The following is a 17,124-nucleotide window of genomic DNA, read 5'->3' on the forward strand; positions in this document are numbered from 1 at the left end:
TGAAAATATATATGTACAAAAGAAATATAATGAGTTTTACATTGCTAATGAATGATTTTGAGGCCACATGAATACCACCAGGATGGCTAAACTCCTTTAATCTTCAATAGCTTTATATTTGGTTCTTTTAGGTCTGATACCATGGTCAGTGCTAGAGGTTTTTGCTGTGTGGTTGGGGCAGGACTAATTATCTTGGTGAAAATGGAAAACTGTCTCCAACATGAATATCTGACTTCCTAAAGTCACTTGGGAATTAGGAACTTGATGACTGGTTGGTTGAAACATTTGGTTTTGATCTTAGCTATCTGGAGTGGGCATAATCTGGTGGTAAAAGAGAAGAGCTGTAAGAAGAGAATGTCCCATCTGGAGGTCACTCCCAACTTGCAAAGCTCTGGGACCAGCCTTTAGCTGCTCCAGATCTTGGCCTTCCTGTCCTCACTGCAGCTGAGTCCCCTGGCCTTTGACACTCCCATGTATTTTGGCTGTAGGGACTCTGACTGTAAAGCATCCCAAAGAGTTTCTGGCTAAGAGCCACCCAACTCATTTCCCTTGCAGGTAGACGAAGGACCTTCAGAATCTACTTTAGAAACTCAGCCCAAAGTCTACATTCAGAATGTTCTTTCCTTGAAAGCACCCTACAAGTTTCAATTCTCACATCATTTCTTGGAAAATTATCTTAGAAGCCACATTTACAGGCAGAGATTAATTGGCAAAGGTGCTGCCCAAGGAACAGCCTCAAAGCAACAACGGCTTGGCCAGTCAAGCTCTCTCACCCAGATGGCAAGCTCTTGGCTGAGCATCTCAGCATGAAGCCTCTCTTCTTTCCCTTTCCTTTGATCAAGTCTTACTCTCCAAACTTATCTTCTGGCTACTGGGCTACCAGTTGTCTCTAGGTATTCATGTCCTTTTTACCACTGAGCTCTTGCATTTGTAATTCATTGATCTTTATGCTTGGTTCTCTGGTTCCACATCCATTTCTGTTGAGTACCCTTTGTTTTAGAACCTGCCTCAGAGTCTATATCTAATTTTGTCCACCTTAGATGTATCTACACAGTCATCTTCTGGTACCCCATTGAGGGTGACTTCAAGAGTGGGTGGCTTATGTAGTCAGAAGGGTCCTGTATTTGGTTTAATGTTCTGTTGTTGCTCCCTTGAAATTCCTAACAATTTTATCTTTGGAATAGTGTTTTGTAAGTGAAGTTCGATGGAACAATGGAGCATGAACATGAGCAGAGGAGACAGGCACAACCTTTCTTTGCAGCCCCTCTTGCATACAGCATTCATGATGCTCCATGAGCACAAATTTTTGGTGGACTCACAATGCGTGAGAATTCAGCAAGACCCAGCTTGAGGATAAGATAAGATCGTCAGGTCTATAACTACGTAGGCAGACATGCTGATAGCCCCAAGAGGCAGTCTTCCCATTCAACCTAGAAATTGCTTCAAATACAGAAGAAAAGCAAAAAGAAGCATGAATGACCTAGAGCCCCATCATATCCTTTCTTACTTATGTTACCATGCTGTACTAGCCAACCACTTATGCTGAAAATGATGACATGGAAGGAAAGAATAGGGTAAAAGTAGGGAATAGTTTCTTTTCCTTCCCTTCCTCACTAAAAAGCCAAACTTGGTGGAAAGTGCACGCAGACAGAATGCAGATAAGGAAATGAAATAAAAATAGTTGAGTTTGTTTTGTCAGCATTTTCACTGTTTTAGTAAGAATAAACTACATATGCCTGTATAAGCTACAAAATGTGAATTGTGTAATTTACGTGATTTCACATACAAGGTAAGTACTTTCACATTTCCATTTAAAATTAGCATGGTGCAACATGAGGATGAACAGTAAAATTCTTGCCAATAATTTAAATTTTTAATTTTCTTGTAATGACATTAAATAGCAAATAAAAGCACCATGTCAAATCAAGAGAGAGAGAGAAATCATGAAAGAAAGGAAAAAAGCTTTATCTTCTAACACCTTTAATGATATTCCACCTCCACCCCCACTTTTTGAATAAGGAGCTCCACATTTTCATTTTCCACCAGGCCCCACAAATCATATAGCCAGCCCTGGTCCCATGGCTTTAACACATGTCCATTCCAGGCCTTTTCCCAGTGTGACCTCTCTAGGCCTTGTCATACCTCTGTCCTGGGGCTTCAAATAAGATCAGTGGATATTATCTGCCCCTTTGGTAACATAAACAACCACAACAAAAATCTCTTAAACACAGCTCTAAATGGATGGGAAAATGGGTAAGTGACGTGGTAGGGTCTTGACCAAAGTCACAGGGTATGCCAAGAATAGAGGCACAAGCTGACTCTCATCTAGCCTTCAGATCCAATGCCACGGCCTCTTGGCACTTATCTTCACTCCTGGCATTTGAGTCTTGACTGTCATTTGAAAATACCAACAAAGTCATTACATGTTGCAACCTTTTGATCACAACCAGCTGGGACTACCACAGCCCCATAGAAACCATGTGGAGCAAAAGGCTCTGCCTTTCAAGAGATTCTGCATGAAACATTCCAGGGCCCCCGGGGAGTCCTGTGTCTTGTTCAAGGTCAACAACAGTCTATCAACAGGGCAATACAAGCTTCCTTTGCAGCTTTGGTAGGGATTAGAGTCCTACATTGCCCCAGGCAGGTCAGAATATCTTTACAATAACTATAAAAGTCATATGAAATTCTGAAAGAATAGAATACCTCACATCTTTTGTTTGTTTGTTTGCTTGTCTTAATTCCTTAAAGAATGAGGCAGGTAAAATCAAGTCTAGGGGTCTTGCAGTACTGGCCAGATCCCTCCTAATCAGGAGGAACTCCAAGCCAGAACAGACCACAACCATGGGCACTTTGACAACTGCCTGCACACCCTTCATGTGAGCCTCTCAAGTCATCCAAATGGATTTTCAGACTAACATCTTTCGGCATGATGCACATTCTAGCTGCCCCCTTGTTATTCATTTGGAGCCTTCGTGAAGAGTACCAGACCTAGGTTTTCTCCAGAAGCCTCACAACAGCCTTTTGTTTGGTGCTGAGATGCCCTTAGTAGCATAGCCTAATCCTCTGGCTCCTTCTGAACTAGTCCAAGTTCCTTCCAAACCCCAAACATCTCTCTCTATGGACAGCTGTGCAGAAGGACAGATCTTTGGGAGCACAAACGTCTTCAGATTGCTTCCACCAGGAGCTGGCTGGGCTGCTCAGCTGGCACTGCAGCCGGGATGGAAGGGTCAGTTGCCTTTCTGCCAGAAAGAATGTGCAGCTGCTGTCTCCTTCCTATCAGCAGGCACCAGGGGAACAGGGTATCTCAGGGACTACACTGCACTGTTCTGGCTCTGACAACAATAATAGTTTTTCTTCCCTTTCTATCAAACGATAATCATAAAAACACACTTAAAAAATTTTGTGTCGCCATTTCAAATAATCTTCACTAAAATATTTTAATAGGATGTAAAAATGCTTCTGATATAATGGTAAGTGGGAATAAAAGTAGGATACAAGAGGTCCTTGCTTTGTGAACAGTTTACATTTATGCACAAAAAAATATACAAGGAGGAAATACATCTTTAGTGGGATTTAAAGTAATTTTGAAAAAAAAAAGTAATTTTGCATTTCTTCCTTAAACTTTTTGATATTTTCTAAAAGAAAATACATTTTAAAGGCATGTATTACTTTTGTAATCCAACAAGAAAGGATATTATTTCTATTAGCTAGGATTTCTGAGACAGTAGTAACAGATTTTCTGCATTATCCCAAAGGAAACCAACATCAAGCTTCTACTTCCTCTCCAGGTGACTTCCAGGATCCCTTCTCCCAATTGAATTTTGCATACAGGATACAGATTTTGGCTTTGACACGACAGCTCAGCTTGTAATTACTCTTCTTTTCTCTTTCATTGAAACTTGAAAATATTGAGAAAGAGCCCTATCAGAGTTTTGAACTAAGGTAATGTATTTCTTTCTCCTGGTTACCAGGGCTCAGAGCCCCAAACAGAATTTTCCAAGTGTAGAGCTTTGGAGCCTGCTTGAAACTGGATTCAGGGAGAGAGAGGCCTAGAGACAGTGACTTTGTGCTCAAAGTGTGATGCGCAAGAACCTTGATTTTGGAATCGAAAGGCTCTGGAACCTTGGGTTTTTTGTTTTGTTTTTTTTTCTTTGCCATCTTTTAGCCAGTTGTTTTAAAGATGAAAAAGTGCATTGTACGTAGAGTGCCTAGCACCATGCTCACAACAAATTATTAATACGAAGAAGGGGAGAGTGCTGGAGAAGATAGCAGAGGGGAAATGTACTACTACTCTCCATTCTCTCCCCACCGAAGTTTCCCAAAGTGCCTCTGGGGTGGGGGTGGAGGTGGAGGAGTTGGCTGGATCCTAGCCCCACCCTGACTGGGCTTGCCTGACCAAGGACACATCTTTGGTTTCACCATGGAAATGTAACCACTCCTCGGGTAGGAGATAGGCAGTGCTAGCCACAGGCCAGCAGCCAAAAGCCTAGGGTGAAGAGCAACCCTAGAATGCCCATGGACAGTACTAAATATAAGACTCCGTTACCACTCTGAAATCACCGCATTAGTGATCCAGAGTGCCTCTTCCTCCACCCATGGCCACTCTCCCTTTAACTATGCATCAGGCAGAAGCAAGTTGCCAGAGGCTTACAGGAAATAAGGAGAATCAAGCTGTACATTATGATGGATTGAGGTAGTCCCCCTTTGCTATACTACTGCTTTACCTACTGCCGTTATTACTAGCACTGCTCTCGGCACCACCATTTTTACAACAACTACTACTAGTCTATTAATCCCTTACATTTGTAAACTACAATTGATAAAGTGGATGGGTTTTGCCCAATTAAAGATGATACTGGGCATGGCATTATGGGAACGGAGAGGCAGGCTGGCACTAAAAACCTCGAAGGTAACAGAGCAGAATTACTGATATATATTTTTTCCATCCCCCAACTTCCTGTGCCCAAAACACACTCACCATCCCCGGCCACACCCAGTCACTCTCCTGAAGCTACTCCGCTCCAACTGTCCAGAGCTAGTTTAGGCAACTTCAAGGGTTAGGGACACTAGGGGTAATGGCCTTTTATTGGGCCAGAGGAGCTGGAGCATGCCCCCAAGCCCCCAAATCCCAGCAAACGAGGTGAGAGAAGAGTACAGAATGCCTTTCAAATCTAAGGCCACTGCACCTGCCAACATCTCCCACCTTCTCACAGGAAGGCCCTGGAAAGAACCAGGCTCTTCCTGCCTTTTTTTTTTTTTTTAAAGACACTTTACATTTCCTGTGCCAAAGTTAATTTTTAAAAAAATGCTTGACTTTAACCTCAATCCCCGAAGTGAACTGTGGAATGTACACCTCACTTTCTCGTCCCCACATTGGGTCCCCTGCCCTTCCCGCAGGCCCGGGAGCCAGCTGCGGGGAGAGGACCAGGGCTTCACCGGGCGGGCGAGGATGTTGCACGCAGCTCAAGCCCAACCAGCGAGGTTCCCTCTGAGGTCGCCCTTCACCTGGCAACCGGGGGCCCCAGCAAAGCTCGGGGACAGGAAAGTGGCGTTCTGGAATCCATCTTGCTCAAGATGCTGAGGGCATCGCAGCAAACTGCCCCTTGCCACCGAGGCCGAAGGAACGCGGGGAAGGGAGGACCGTACCCGCTGGGATGCGGTCAGGTGAGGGCAAGGTGAGGGCGAGCCCTGGTGCCAGTGATCCCGGAGGACAGCGGCCACTGGGCACGCGGCGGGTGGGGGTGCGCCCCGGGGGCTCCTTCCCGCCTGCGGACCCAGGTTCGCCGGTGAGCAGGGGCAGCGGGGGCAGCGGCAGGCGCCGCCAGCCAGCTGGGGCTCCGTCGGTCTGTCCAGTTATTTTTAGGTGAGATTTACGCCGGATGAGGGGGGGACAACGGCGTGACAACCGAGTTTGGGGAGCTATGGCCGTGAAAGTCACTTTTCCCGAAGCGCCCCCCGCCCGGGCCTCGCTCCCGGAGCGGCTCGGGGTCGGCGGGGTCGGCGGGGCGGGGGCGGGGGCCGGGGCCGGGGCGGGGGCCGGGGCGGGGGCCGGGGCCGGGGCGGGGGCCGGGGCGGGGGCCGGGGCGGGGGCCGGGGCCGGGGCCGGGGCCGGGGCGGGGGCCGGGGCGCCGCTCACCTGCCAGGCTGTTGTAGCAGTCGACCTCGATGGCTTCCACCGTCTTGCTCTGCTCCTCCGAGAGGCGGCCGGGCTGGGGGGCCGCGGGCGAGTCCCGCTCCTGCTCGCCGGGCGCCGGCAGCAGCCCCTTCAGCTCCAGCAACGCCCGGTGGTATTTGCCGATGGCTTCGCGGAATTTCTTGTCCTTGTAGCACTGCGCCCCTTGGCTCTTGAACTCGTGCGCCCGCCGGATGAACTCGGCCGGCTCGGCCGCCGCCCCAGCCTGGCCGCGCGCCGGGACCCCGCCGCCGCCGCCCGGGGCGCACATTGGCGGCGGCCGCTGCGCCTCGCCGGCCGCGGGCGGGCTCGGGTTCCCCTTGGCCGCGGCCGCCGAGCCCTTCCTCTCCATCCGGCCGCCGCCCGGCGCCCCGCGAGCGCCGCGATCCGCCCGCCGCAGCCGCCGCGCCCTCCCGGGTTTAAAAGCGGCGGGCGCCGGCCGTGACACCCCGCGGCGATCCGGCGCCCCGCACTCCCATTCTCCGCGCCGGCGGCGGGAGGCTGCTCCCTCCCCCTCCTCCCCCTCCTCCCCCTCCTCCCCCACCCCTCCTCCTCCCCCTCCTCCCCCTCCTCCTCCTCCTTCACCAAGCCTCCTCCTCCTCCTCTCCCCCTCCTCTCCCTCCTCCTCCCCCACCCCTCCTCTCCCTCCTCCTCCCCTTCCCCTCCTCCCCCTCCCCCTCCTCCCCCTCCTTCCCCACCACCCCTCCTCCTCCCCTTCTCCTCTTCCCCCTCCTCCCCTCCTCCTCCTTCACCAAGCCTCCTCCTCCTCCTCTCCCCCTCCTCTCCCTCTTCCCCCTCCTCCCCCTCCTCCCCCACCCCTCCTCTCCCTCCTCCTCCCCTTCTCCTCTTCCCCCTCCTCCCCTCCTCCTCCTTCACCAAGCCTCCTCCTCCTCCTCTCCCCCTCCTCTCCCTCCTCCCCCTCCTCCTCCTCCCCCACCCTCCCTCCTCCTCCTTCCCTCCTCCCTCTCCTCCTCCCCCCCCCCCCCTCGGATGGCCGTCCCCTCCCTCCCTCTCTCCCCGCCCCTGTCGCGCGCCGCCCGCCCTTCTCTCCCTCCTCCCCTCCGGCAACCTGCGGGCGGTGGCGACCTGGTCCGCGCGCGGGGCCGGCGGGATGGGGGACCGCGGGCCCGACTGGGGTGGCGGCGACTGTCGCTGACCCGGAAGGAGCTGGGCTCGCCCGAAGGAGGGGAGGATCAATGACAAAGACGGCCCGGTTCTTGCCCATTCAACCCAACCCTCGGAGACGCGCCTGGTGTGAAAGAGACGTAGGGGGGAGGGTGCGCGTGTGCGCGCGCGTGCTGGGGAGGGGGTCCAGCAGCGAGCAGACGCAGGCAGACTCACGCCCGATACTGCTTGAAAACTGGAAAGAAAGGTGCGGCTGGGAGCAGGGGCCGTAGGCACAAGCCCTGGCTGCTTGCTCGTGGCGGTCGGGCACTAACACGTGTAAGGGGGCAGAGGCTCTGCCAGGTCGTCGCCGCCCAGGTGTGTCTCCCAGGCGTCCGGGACACCGTGCGCAGGAGGGTGTGGGGCGTTGTCTTCTAGGAGCCGCGGACACCTCTGTATGCGGGCAGCTGGGCAGAATGAATCACAGATACTGGAGATGGAAAACACCTGTTACCGTGGGTCATCAGGCTGGGCTGCAGGCGATCCGGTTTCCACGTACAGGACCGTTCCGTGCCCTTCCTCCGGAGGGTCCATTCTTTCATTCACTCTTGCAGGCAGCCTGAGTGCCCGCTGTCACATGCTGGGAACTGGCTGAGGTCAAGGGGCAAAGATACCTGAGAGACACCTAACTCTGGGAAACGACCAAGGGGTGGTGGAAAGGGAGGTGGGCGGGGGGGGGGGGGGATGGGGTGACTGGGTGACCGGCACTGAGGGGGGCACTTGACGGGATGAGCACTGGGTGATATGCTATATGTTGGCAAGTTGAGCTCCAATAAAAAATAAAAATAAAATTTAAAAAGGGGCAAAGATGTTAGAGGGTTAGAAGCATTGCCCTAGGTTTGCAAAGTCCAGGAACCAAGGGGAGAAACCCCCAATCCTACCCCATCACCCAGATATATTCTTTGCCGCTATTTTGCTGTAATTCCCACCCCTTGTTTTCTCCACATCCTTATTTGTACAGTGTTTTTTTTTTTTTTAACAAACATGAGTGGTATGGGGTGATATATACAGTTTCCCGCTTTTTACTTTCTATGTGATTAAATAGTCTTTTAAAGCCTCGTTTTTAATGACTTTGTAATATTCATTTTATGTGTGTGTCATGGTATTCTTAGCTGTTTTTCTATGGTCAGATAGATTGATTCCAACTGTTTGTTATTATAAATAATGCAAAGATAATAAAAATAATAGACCCACTTATATATAGTGCTTTCTTTGTGCCGGGCACTGGGTTAAGTACTTTACATATAATAATTCATTTAATTCTCATAACAACCCAGTGAAATAGGCACTATTATTACCCCCATTTTGGACACCAGGAGACAGAGACTTTCCCAAGGTCACACTGCCAGTAAGTAGTGGAGGTGGGATTTAAATCCAAGCAATCTGGCTTCAGAATCTATGCTCTCAATTATTTTTATACTTAAAATTTTGTCCTAATTTATTTCTCCTTACAAGAAATTATGTTGATTTTTTTAAAATGTCTCAAGCCAGGGCGCCTGAGTGGCTCAGTGGTTTAGCGCCACTTTCAGCTCAGGTTGTGATCCTGGAGACCTGGGATCGAGTCCCATGTCGGGCTCCCTGCATGGAGCCTGCTTCTCCCTCTGCCTGTGCCTCAGCCTCTCTCTTTGTGTCTCTCATTAATAAATAAAATATTAAAAATAAAATAAAATGTCTCAAGCTCCCACCAGCAAGGTAGTAGTTTCACAACATCATTGCCAACACTGAGGGTTAAACTTTTTTTTTTTTTTTTTTTAGGGTTAAACTTTAAAAAGTATTTTCTAATTTGATGAATGAGAACTGTACATTGAACGACCTGGAGTAACTTTAGTTACAAGGGTGAACATTTTTTACATGTATAGTTGCCATTTGTATAGTACCAAGGGCTTTGATTTGGACATGATCTTAACATACTAAATTACACCTTTTATGTTACAGTATCTTACTTTTCTAGGTGCGTTAACATCTTTAATCCCATTTAATCCTTACATTAGCCCCAGAGAAGGAAAATGATTCTTTACCCACACAGGGAGTTCGCAGTGTTTTTTGACAACTGAAACATTTTATTATTGTAGTGGTTGAGAGGCTTTGCACTTAAGATGTACGCGGGGTTTTTATCTTTGCTGCTTCCTCGGTAAGTTATTCAATTTCTGAAAACTTCAAATTCCCTCACTTGTTATATGGGGATACTACTTACTTCATAAGGTTGTGGTCAAGTACATTGTAAGTGCTCAGCAGATGGTAATTTAATCATTATTCATTAAATCCTGTCATTATTGGATCCCCTAATAATATGATGACAGACTTGTTAATCCATAAATGTTTGTCAGCCTGTGGCGCTTTTTACTATAAGGTATTATATCAGGTAGAGCAAAGAGAGGAAATTGGGGGTTGAATGCTCTTCCTACTCAGGCAAATGTTGGACAAAGATCCAGGCCTGGGATTTTGGTACTGTTGGAACTAAGGTATGCGTTGGGTTTGTGACAGTCACAACTATTTAAAGGTGACAAATACTGCTGTGCCAAATTGCTTTTTGTTATCCTACCATATCCTGGCTGAGTGGTGCAGTATCTCATTCTTAGATTTTGGGTTTGAGGACTGGGCTGCAAGAGACATGTGATGCATGTGGTTCTATACTGTGTGTGAGACAGAGCCCAACACAAAAGCTTCTTAGTAGCTTGGATGAAGGAGAGCATGAGTGAGGAAGGGAGAAAATATTATGGGTGGAGGGATGGAGTGACAGGAAATTTACTATGCCCATCTGTCCTACTCTGCGGAGCTGTGTGTGTGTCTACAACTGTTTTGTTTGCTTGTCTTCAGTGTGCTTCTGTCTCTAAGCCACTCACTGGTGAACGTGTGCTGGTTTCGCAGAAATGATCTTCTCCCTTCACATGGAATTAAATGGGTGCCAAAGAGAATTTCTCAAACATCCTTTCATTAACTCTTGACCATATGCGGAGCAATACTTTTGGAAGCAAGCAAAGATCAAGATGACAATTTGGGCATGGATTTAGGATTCAGAAACTCAATACTTCTCAAGCTTTAATGTGCATGTGAATCCCTTGGAGATTTTATTAAAATGCGATTCCCAGATTCCGTTCATCTAGGGCGAGGCCCAAGACTGTGCATTTCTAACAAGCTAGATGATGCTGATACCGCTGGTCCAGGGCCCACACTTTGAGGAGCAAGTATTTAGAGAAAAGAGCACTTTCATCTCTCCCCTTCTCTCCTGACCTTTGTCTTCTCCCAGGGAGGACTTGTTCATTAGATTGGTCAGATTCCAGGAAATTAATTGGGCCATATTGAACAAGGGTAGGGCTGGGAACCTCCATGCAGCTTTTCCTTCAACTTCCTGCAGCAGGAATAGGTATGCTAAACCAAGGCCTGCTCTTGGGGATCTGGCCATCTTGTTTTCTCTTCTTCAGTTGCATAGCTGAGCATACTTTTTATTGCTTCCATTTCTGATCCAATATGGCAGGACAAAGTGTGAGAAGATTTTGGTGTGTAGTGGGGAAGGAGAGGCTTGGGCAGGCCTTTACTGTCAGCTGCTTGCTCTGACTTTGTTTTCACAAGAGAGCTCTGCACTAAGAAATTCAGCATCTATTCAGGTGAAAATAAAGTAGTATTTTGACTTCTCATCTGTCGATGGCTCTTGAACGTACTGTGTGCTGGTGAACCTCACAGGGGAGAAAGGTAACTGACCCCACAGTAGGTTTCTACTACTTGAGGTCCTTTGGCTCAATGTCATCAAAACCTCCCCTTTCATCCCTAACAGGTAAGCTCTGGGCGAGAGCCAGTGAATCCTATGGATGACCTTACCACTAATGGAATAGCTCATTACTGCTGAGATACGTAGGGAGGTTTCTTAGAGAAGATGTATGTGGAGCTATTTTGGTGGCAAGCACTTGGTATGGTACACAGCAGAAGGCATGGTGCTCCTGCTGGCTTTATGGGCCTCAGATTCTGTCCTGGGTTCTGACCTTGTTTCTGCTTCTCTGAGCCTATGCCTTTCTCACTGCCTACTGGTCTTCAGAGACTAAAGCCCCTTTCCTGCTTTCACCATTTCAGGCTCTGAAGCTTACATAGCTCCTAAACAGATGGCATGTGCTGCTTCCCTCTCCTTTCAGCTCAGTTTCCTAAGCATATGCGAAAGACATATATTTGAATCTCTTTTATACTAATCTAAGCTGTTCAGGGTTTGGTCACATGCCAACCAAACCAAAGCTATTTTGGGGATGTTTTTCTAATTGCATTCAACTTCACAATTTACCTGAGAAAATTACAGCATTTCCATCACCAGAATTTATCCATATTCAATCTTCAATCATCCCCCTATGGAAAAGTGGGAGATATTTAACCACTTCATGCCCAAATGTAGCATTAGCCATAGGAGGCTAATATGAGCTTCGTATTTTCATTCTTCCCACATCTGTCCACTCACCCCCAACCAAACAACAAATTTCTCCAGTCTAGCCTTTAATAATTAATAATTAATTTAATAATTCCAATCTAGCCTTATTTAGAAAAATAAGGCCTCTCTACCTATCCCTACCTTTTCCTACTGCTCAATCCACTCAGCATGCCACAACCTTCTCATACCCAATATCAATTTTGGCCCTCTGTGGGAGCCAATATGTCAGCTTTTTGGATCCACTAGCATCCCTTCCTTAGGGGACCCTTCCTTCCCCTATTCCATATGGTCCTGGTGGAGCTATCAATCATGGTGTCTGAGGTTTGCCCCCCCCCCCCCAACTTGCTACCACTTATTCCAGGCTTGGCCAATCATATTATTCCATCTCCCTATCCCACAGTGATTGGTTAAGGAAGGGGAATCAGATCCAAATAGAGACAATCAGTGATTTCCGGGGGATTTACATCCAGTCCTTAGAAGAGAAAAGTTCTTTAAGTTGGGAGGATTTGAGGTGGAAGCTATCAATGGCTATCTCTCCCACCACCTGGAGGAGTATCTGAAAAATGAACAGAGGCAAAAGGATATGAGGGTAGACAGAGCTCTGGTGGTATCAACAGAGTTCTTTGATCCAGTAGTTTTTAAGGCCAGGTACACCCTGTGCTCCCTAGTATGTGAACCAATGAATTCCTTTTTTTTTTTTTTTCGTGTGAATTCCTTTTCATATTTGAGCTAGTTTGAGTTGTCATTTAGTTAGAAGACTGTTGATCTATATATTCCTTCTCAGGTATTTACCTCTATCTCTCACCACCTATTGCCACCCCAGTTTGGCTGCTGCTACATGTGGCTGGTAAATATAGCCATGACCCCTGCTTACAGCACATACATTTTAAAAATTCTTTTATACTCATTAAAAAGAGTTTAGTTATTCATTGACTCTTAACTTCATGTTATGGAAAATTTTAACATAAAGGAAGAACAGTATAACATATCCTCAAGAACCCATCACCCAGCCAACATAAACAACTACCAGCAACCAATATTTATGGCCATATGTTTGATTTTGCATATGTACCATTCTCTCTTATATCTCTGTGCCTTGGGAGTTGACTTTCCTGTGTGTTTCTCTGTATTTATCTCTCTGTATTTCTTATTTGCTTGATCTTAAAATATTAGGTCTTTCAGTCAAAGGCACTAGACTTGCTTCAAGATTTGTCATCTCTCCTGTGAAGCCTTGCTGACCTCCATATACAAGTTCAGTGTTTTTTTTTTTTAAGATTTTATTTATTTATTCATGAGAGACACAGAGATATAAGGCAGAGACACAGGCAGAGAGAGAGAAGCAGGCTCCCTGTGGGGAACCCAATGAGAACTCAATCCCAGGACCCTGGGATCACAACCTGAGCCAGAAGCAGACACTCAACCACTGAGTCACCCAGTTGTCCCAAGTTCAGTGTTCCTTATGCTTTGCTCTGGTAGTTCCTTTTTCATGCTCTTATGTTACATAGCAATTATTCTTTCAACAAACATTTAATGAAAAATTTCACCATTTTAGGCATTGGAGATCTACCAATGAACAGAACAGGCAAAAATTCTCATCTTCGTGGAGTGGAGGGAGTCTGACAATAAACACCACAAATGAACAAGTTATGTAGGATGTTAGAGTGTGATAGATGCAACCAAAGAGGGGGTAGTTTAAGTGTGTGTGTGTGTGTGTGTGTGTCTTTAAATTTTAAATAAACACTTAACTACTCTGCATGATGATTATCTGCCTGCTTTTTTGTCCCTGTAACTGAACTGTGGCCACTTGAAAGCAGGGGTGGTATTTTAATTTTTTGGAACCCTACACCTACTATAGTAGTAAGCATTTTAGTAAGTAATAGTTGTGGAATAAATGGAATAAGCAGCAGAATACGAGACACAGACTAGGAAGATTGTTGGTGTCAAGGGAGGTTTTTGTTTTTTTTTTTAAGATAGTACATATATATGGAAAAAATTCCAACAGTACTTTCCATAAAAGAGCAGCGGTTTAGCGCCTGCCTTTGGCCCAGGGCGCGATCCTGGAGACCCGGGATCGAATCCCACGTCGGGCTCCCGGTGCATGGAGCCTGCTTCTCCCTCTGCCTATGTCTCTGCCCCTCTCTCTCTCTCTCTCTGTGTGTGTGTGACTATCATAAATAAATAAAAATTTAAAAAAAAAAAAAAAAAGAGCATATAATAAAAATTAAATTTTCCTTCTTTTTTTTTTAAAGATTTATTTATGATAGACACAGAGAGAGAGAGAGAGAGAGAGAGAGAGAGAGAGAGGCAGAGACATAGGAGGAGGGAGAAGCAGGCTCCATTCCGGGAGCCCGACACAGGACTGGATCCCAGGACTCAATCCCGGGACTCCAAGATCGCGCCCTGGGCCAAAGTCAGGCGTCAAACCGCTGAGCCACCAGGGACCCCCTTAAAATCTCCTTCTACCCTAGACTCATTCCTCCAAAATTCTTCCCAATGGGCATTCACTGTTACTTGTTTCTCATGCATCACTCCCCAGTTTGTCTACCTACCTATGTATATTAAATTATAAGTATTATAAATCTCCTCACCTCTCTGGATATTATTTAATTTTACCATAACCCTATTAGATTATCATGATGCTCATGTTACAAAAAGAGAAAACTGAGATTTTCAAAGGTGAGGTAATTTGCCCAAGATCACATGGTTTGGAAAGCTGGCTGGACTCCAAAAGCCATGCTTTTTGCCACCTTTGGAATTTTTGGACTTCTGCTCTAGGGACGAAGCTAAGAGAATTTACACAGGCTGGTGGACTGGCTTAGAAGATTTTTAAGATTCTTTAAGAGTCTGAAAATGCTCTGCTGCTGTGTTACCCCACCATCCATTCTCTGCTGTTTTTCTGTCTGGCTTTTTCCCTGGGAGACTGACCTCATGTACCAAGTGGGCTCCTTTGTCCTCTTGCTTCCAGTCAGCTTTGCCCAAAGGAAAGCACCCACATGATGAGACTGGAGGATGAGAGTAGAGAGAGATGAATACATTTCTTTCCCATTTCCTTCCTGCCTTGACACCATGGTTCTGGGGTGGCTATGTCCTCTTATTACAATAGTTATGAGTGGTCGCCCCCCTACTTCTGGGTCCACCTGTCAGTGGACTCTCCTAACACAATTTCTTGCCTTTTGCCCAAATACCTTCCATAGCTGGCTAATCTCTGGAAGCTTCAACATTCTTTCTTGGTTTCTATAACCATGCCCACACTTTTGTAAATAGTCTCCATGTTATAAATCTCTTCAGATGAATCATTAGTTAGCTTTTATTCCCTGTCATGACCTTATGGTGAATGCTATTTTAAGATGTTATGCTTTCCAGAAGACTCTCAAAGACCTGATACTATAAGACCCAGTGAAATTTATCTCTACTGGTAAAATTTCAGGTTAGTAGGGTAAGCTATTTGGAACTAATCTGGACCTTTTTACTCTAAAAAATCTACCTATTTGGCAGCAGCCTATTTGATCAAATGCTGAGAAGGGCTCTGCTTTTGGTATGTGAGATTATGAGTATGCATTTTTTGGTCATTGTTCCATTTCTCATAATTTTACATGTGTCAGCAAGCATTTAACATTTTAACAGCTTTTTCTGAAACACACACACACACACGCACGCACATTTCCCTTACAGAATTGCTGGAGAGATGTACTGGCTATGTACAGCTGCATAACAAATTATCCCAAAACTCAGCAGCTTAAAATACCATTTATTATTTTTAAACAATTCCACAGTTTCAGTGGGAGCATCTTAGTTGGGTATTTCTGACTCAAGGTGTTTCAGAAAGTTGCAGTCAAGCTGTTGGCTGGCACTGAAGTCATTATCTGAAGGCTCTACTGGAGAAGTTTTCAGTTCCAAGCTTACTCACATCCATGTTGGCAGGCCTACATTCTTTGCTATCTGTTGGCTGAACATCTTCATTCCTTACCAGGTAGGTCTCTCAATAGGATTCTTGAGTATCCTCATGGTATGACACCTGGCTTCCCCCAGAGTGAGAGATCTAAGAGAGCCATAGTCTTTTAAAATCTAATCTCAAAGGTGACATACCATCATGTCTGCCATATTCTGTTGGTCACACAGACTAACCCTGGTACAAGGTGGTAGGGACTACACATGGGTGTATATATTAAAGGAACATTTTGAGGGCTAGCTACCTCAAGAGAGAAGTAGGTATTATGTTTTTTTTTTTTATTGTAGCTACTTGCTAGAACTTCAGAGGGTGTTTATATTATGTTAAAAATGAGTTAAGCTAACTATTGATTATGATATGTATAAAAGCGTGCATTTTTATCATAAAGGTCAGGTGAAATTCAGGTAATTGAAAGGAATTTGAAACTCAAAGCTCTTTAGGTTTTTGGGTTTTTTTTTTCTGTAAATTTAACCTCCTCATTGTAAAAATGAAAAATATTATCAATGCATGTTTAAGGTGTTACAATATCATTAGTTCCTAGAACATTGCTTTGAAGCTAATATGCTAATAAAATTATTTTGTTGATTGCTACTTTATGGTTCATTTGGTTCCCAGTCTTATGGGGGGACAAGGTGTGGACTGCTTTTGACAAGTGTTGCCAATGACAGAATCTAGTGGTAGGGGTCAGGTGGCAGTATCCAGTGCCTTGTGCTGCCAATATTGTTCATTTATTTCATGGCATGAGTTGGGGACATTGTTCTTGCCTGTGTAGCCCTGAATCTAGCCCTGGTGATTCTGTAATCTACCCAATAGCAGTTTTTTGGGCAGTATTTCATTCATTTCTATTGGCAAATCTTTGGGAATATTATGTAATGGATTGTGAATGTGCTATCCCAGGGAAAGTGGAACACAATTTAGGTTGAAGTGTATTCATTGATATAATCACACTCATTGGTTATTTTGGACTTAGTGCATTTTTTAATATTGTGGTAAAATACACAAAACATAAAATTTGCCATCTTAACTATTTTTATGTATACATTTCAGTGGCATTAGATACATGCACATTATTATACAACCATCACCACCATCCATCTCCCAAATCTTTTCATCTTGCAAAACTGAAACTCTATTCCCAATAAACACTAACTCTCCCCTCACCTCCTATAGTCTTTTTTTTCTATTGTGGTAAAAAGCATAAAATATACCCTCTTAATCATTTTAAAGTCTATTTTCAATTGTGTTAAGTATATTCACATTGCTGTGAGACAGATCTCCAGAACTTGCTCATCGTGCAAATCTGAAACTCTATACCTATTAAAAAAAACTCACCTCCCCCTCCTCCCAGCCCCTGGTAATTACCTTTCCATTTTTAGTTTTATGAATTTGACTAGATATCTCACAGAATATTTTATTTGTGGCCTCAGCAAT

General features: G+C 45.7%; 2 protein-coding genes and 1 long non-coding RNA gene across 3 annotated transcripts in view; 2 read left to right on the forward strand and 1 right to left on the reverse strand.

The window, feature by feature from the left end:
- Window positions 1-6,715, reverse strand: part of TTC9 (tetratricopeptide repeat domain 9) — a 31,062-nt gene extending 24,347 nt beyond the window's left edge. Inside the window, exon 1 of the mRNA XM_041758448.1 lies at window positions 6,137-6,715. Coding sequence (XP_041614382.1) covers window positions 6,137-6,524 — 388 coding nt within the window. The 5' untranslated portion in view covers window positions 6,525-6,715. The remainder of the gene's footprint in view (window positions 1-6,136) is intronic.
- The window catches only part of MED6 (mediator complex subunit 6), a 58,503-nt gene continuing 46,734 nt past the window's right edge, over window positions 5,356-17,124 (forward strand). Inside the window, exon 1 of the mRNA XM_041758447.1 lies at window positions 5,356-5,664. Within this exon, the coding sequence (XP_041614381.1) occupies window positions 5,655-5,664 (10 nt within the window). The 5' untranslated portion in view covers window positions 5,356-5,654. The remainder of the gene's footprint in view (window positions 5,665-17,124) is intronic.
- On the forward strand, window positions 5,682-8,533 carry LOC121493015. Its single transcript, XR_005988364.1, has 2 exons — window positions 5,682-5,863; window positions 7,715-8,533. It is a non-coding gene; the product is annotated as an uncharacterized LOC121493015 (long non-coding RNA).

This window comes from Vulpes lagopus, chromosome 6 (assembly GCF_018345385.1).
Source record: "Vulpes lagopus strain Blue_001 chromosome 6, ASM1834538v1, whole genome shotgun sequence".
Taxonomy (NCBI): Eukaryota; Metazoa; Chordata; class Mammalia; order Carnivora; family Canidae; genus Vulpes; species Vulpes lagopus.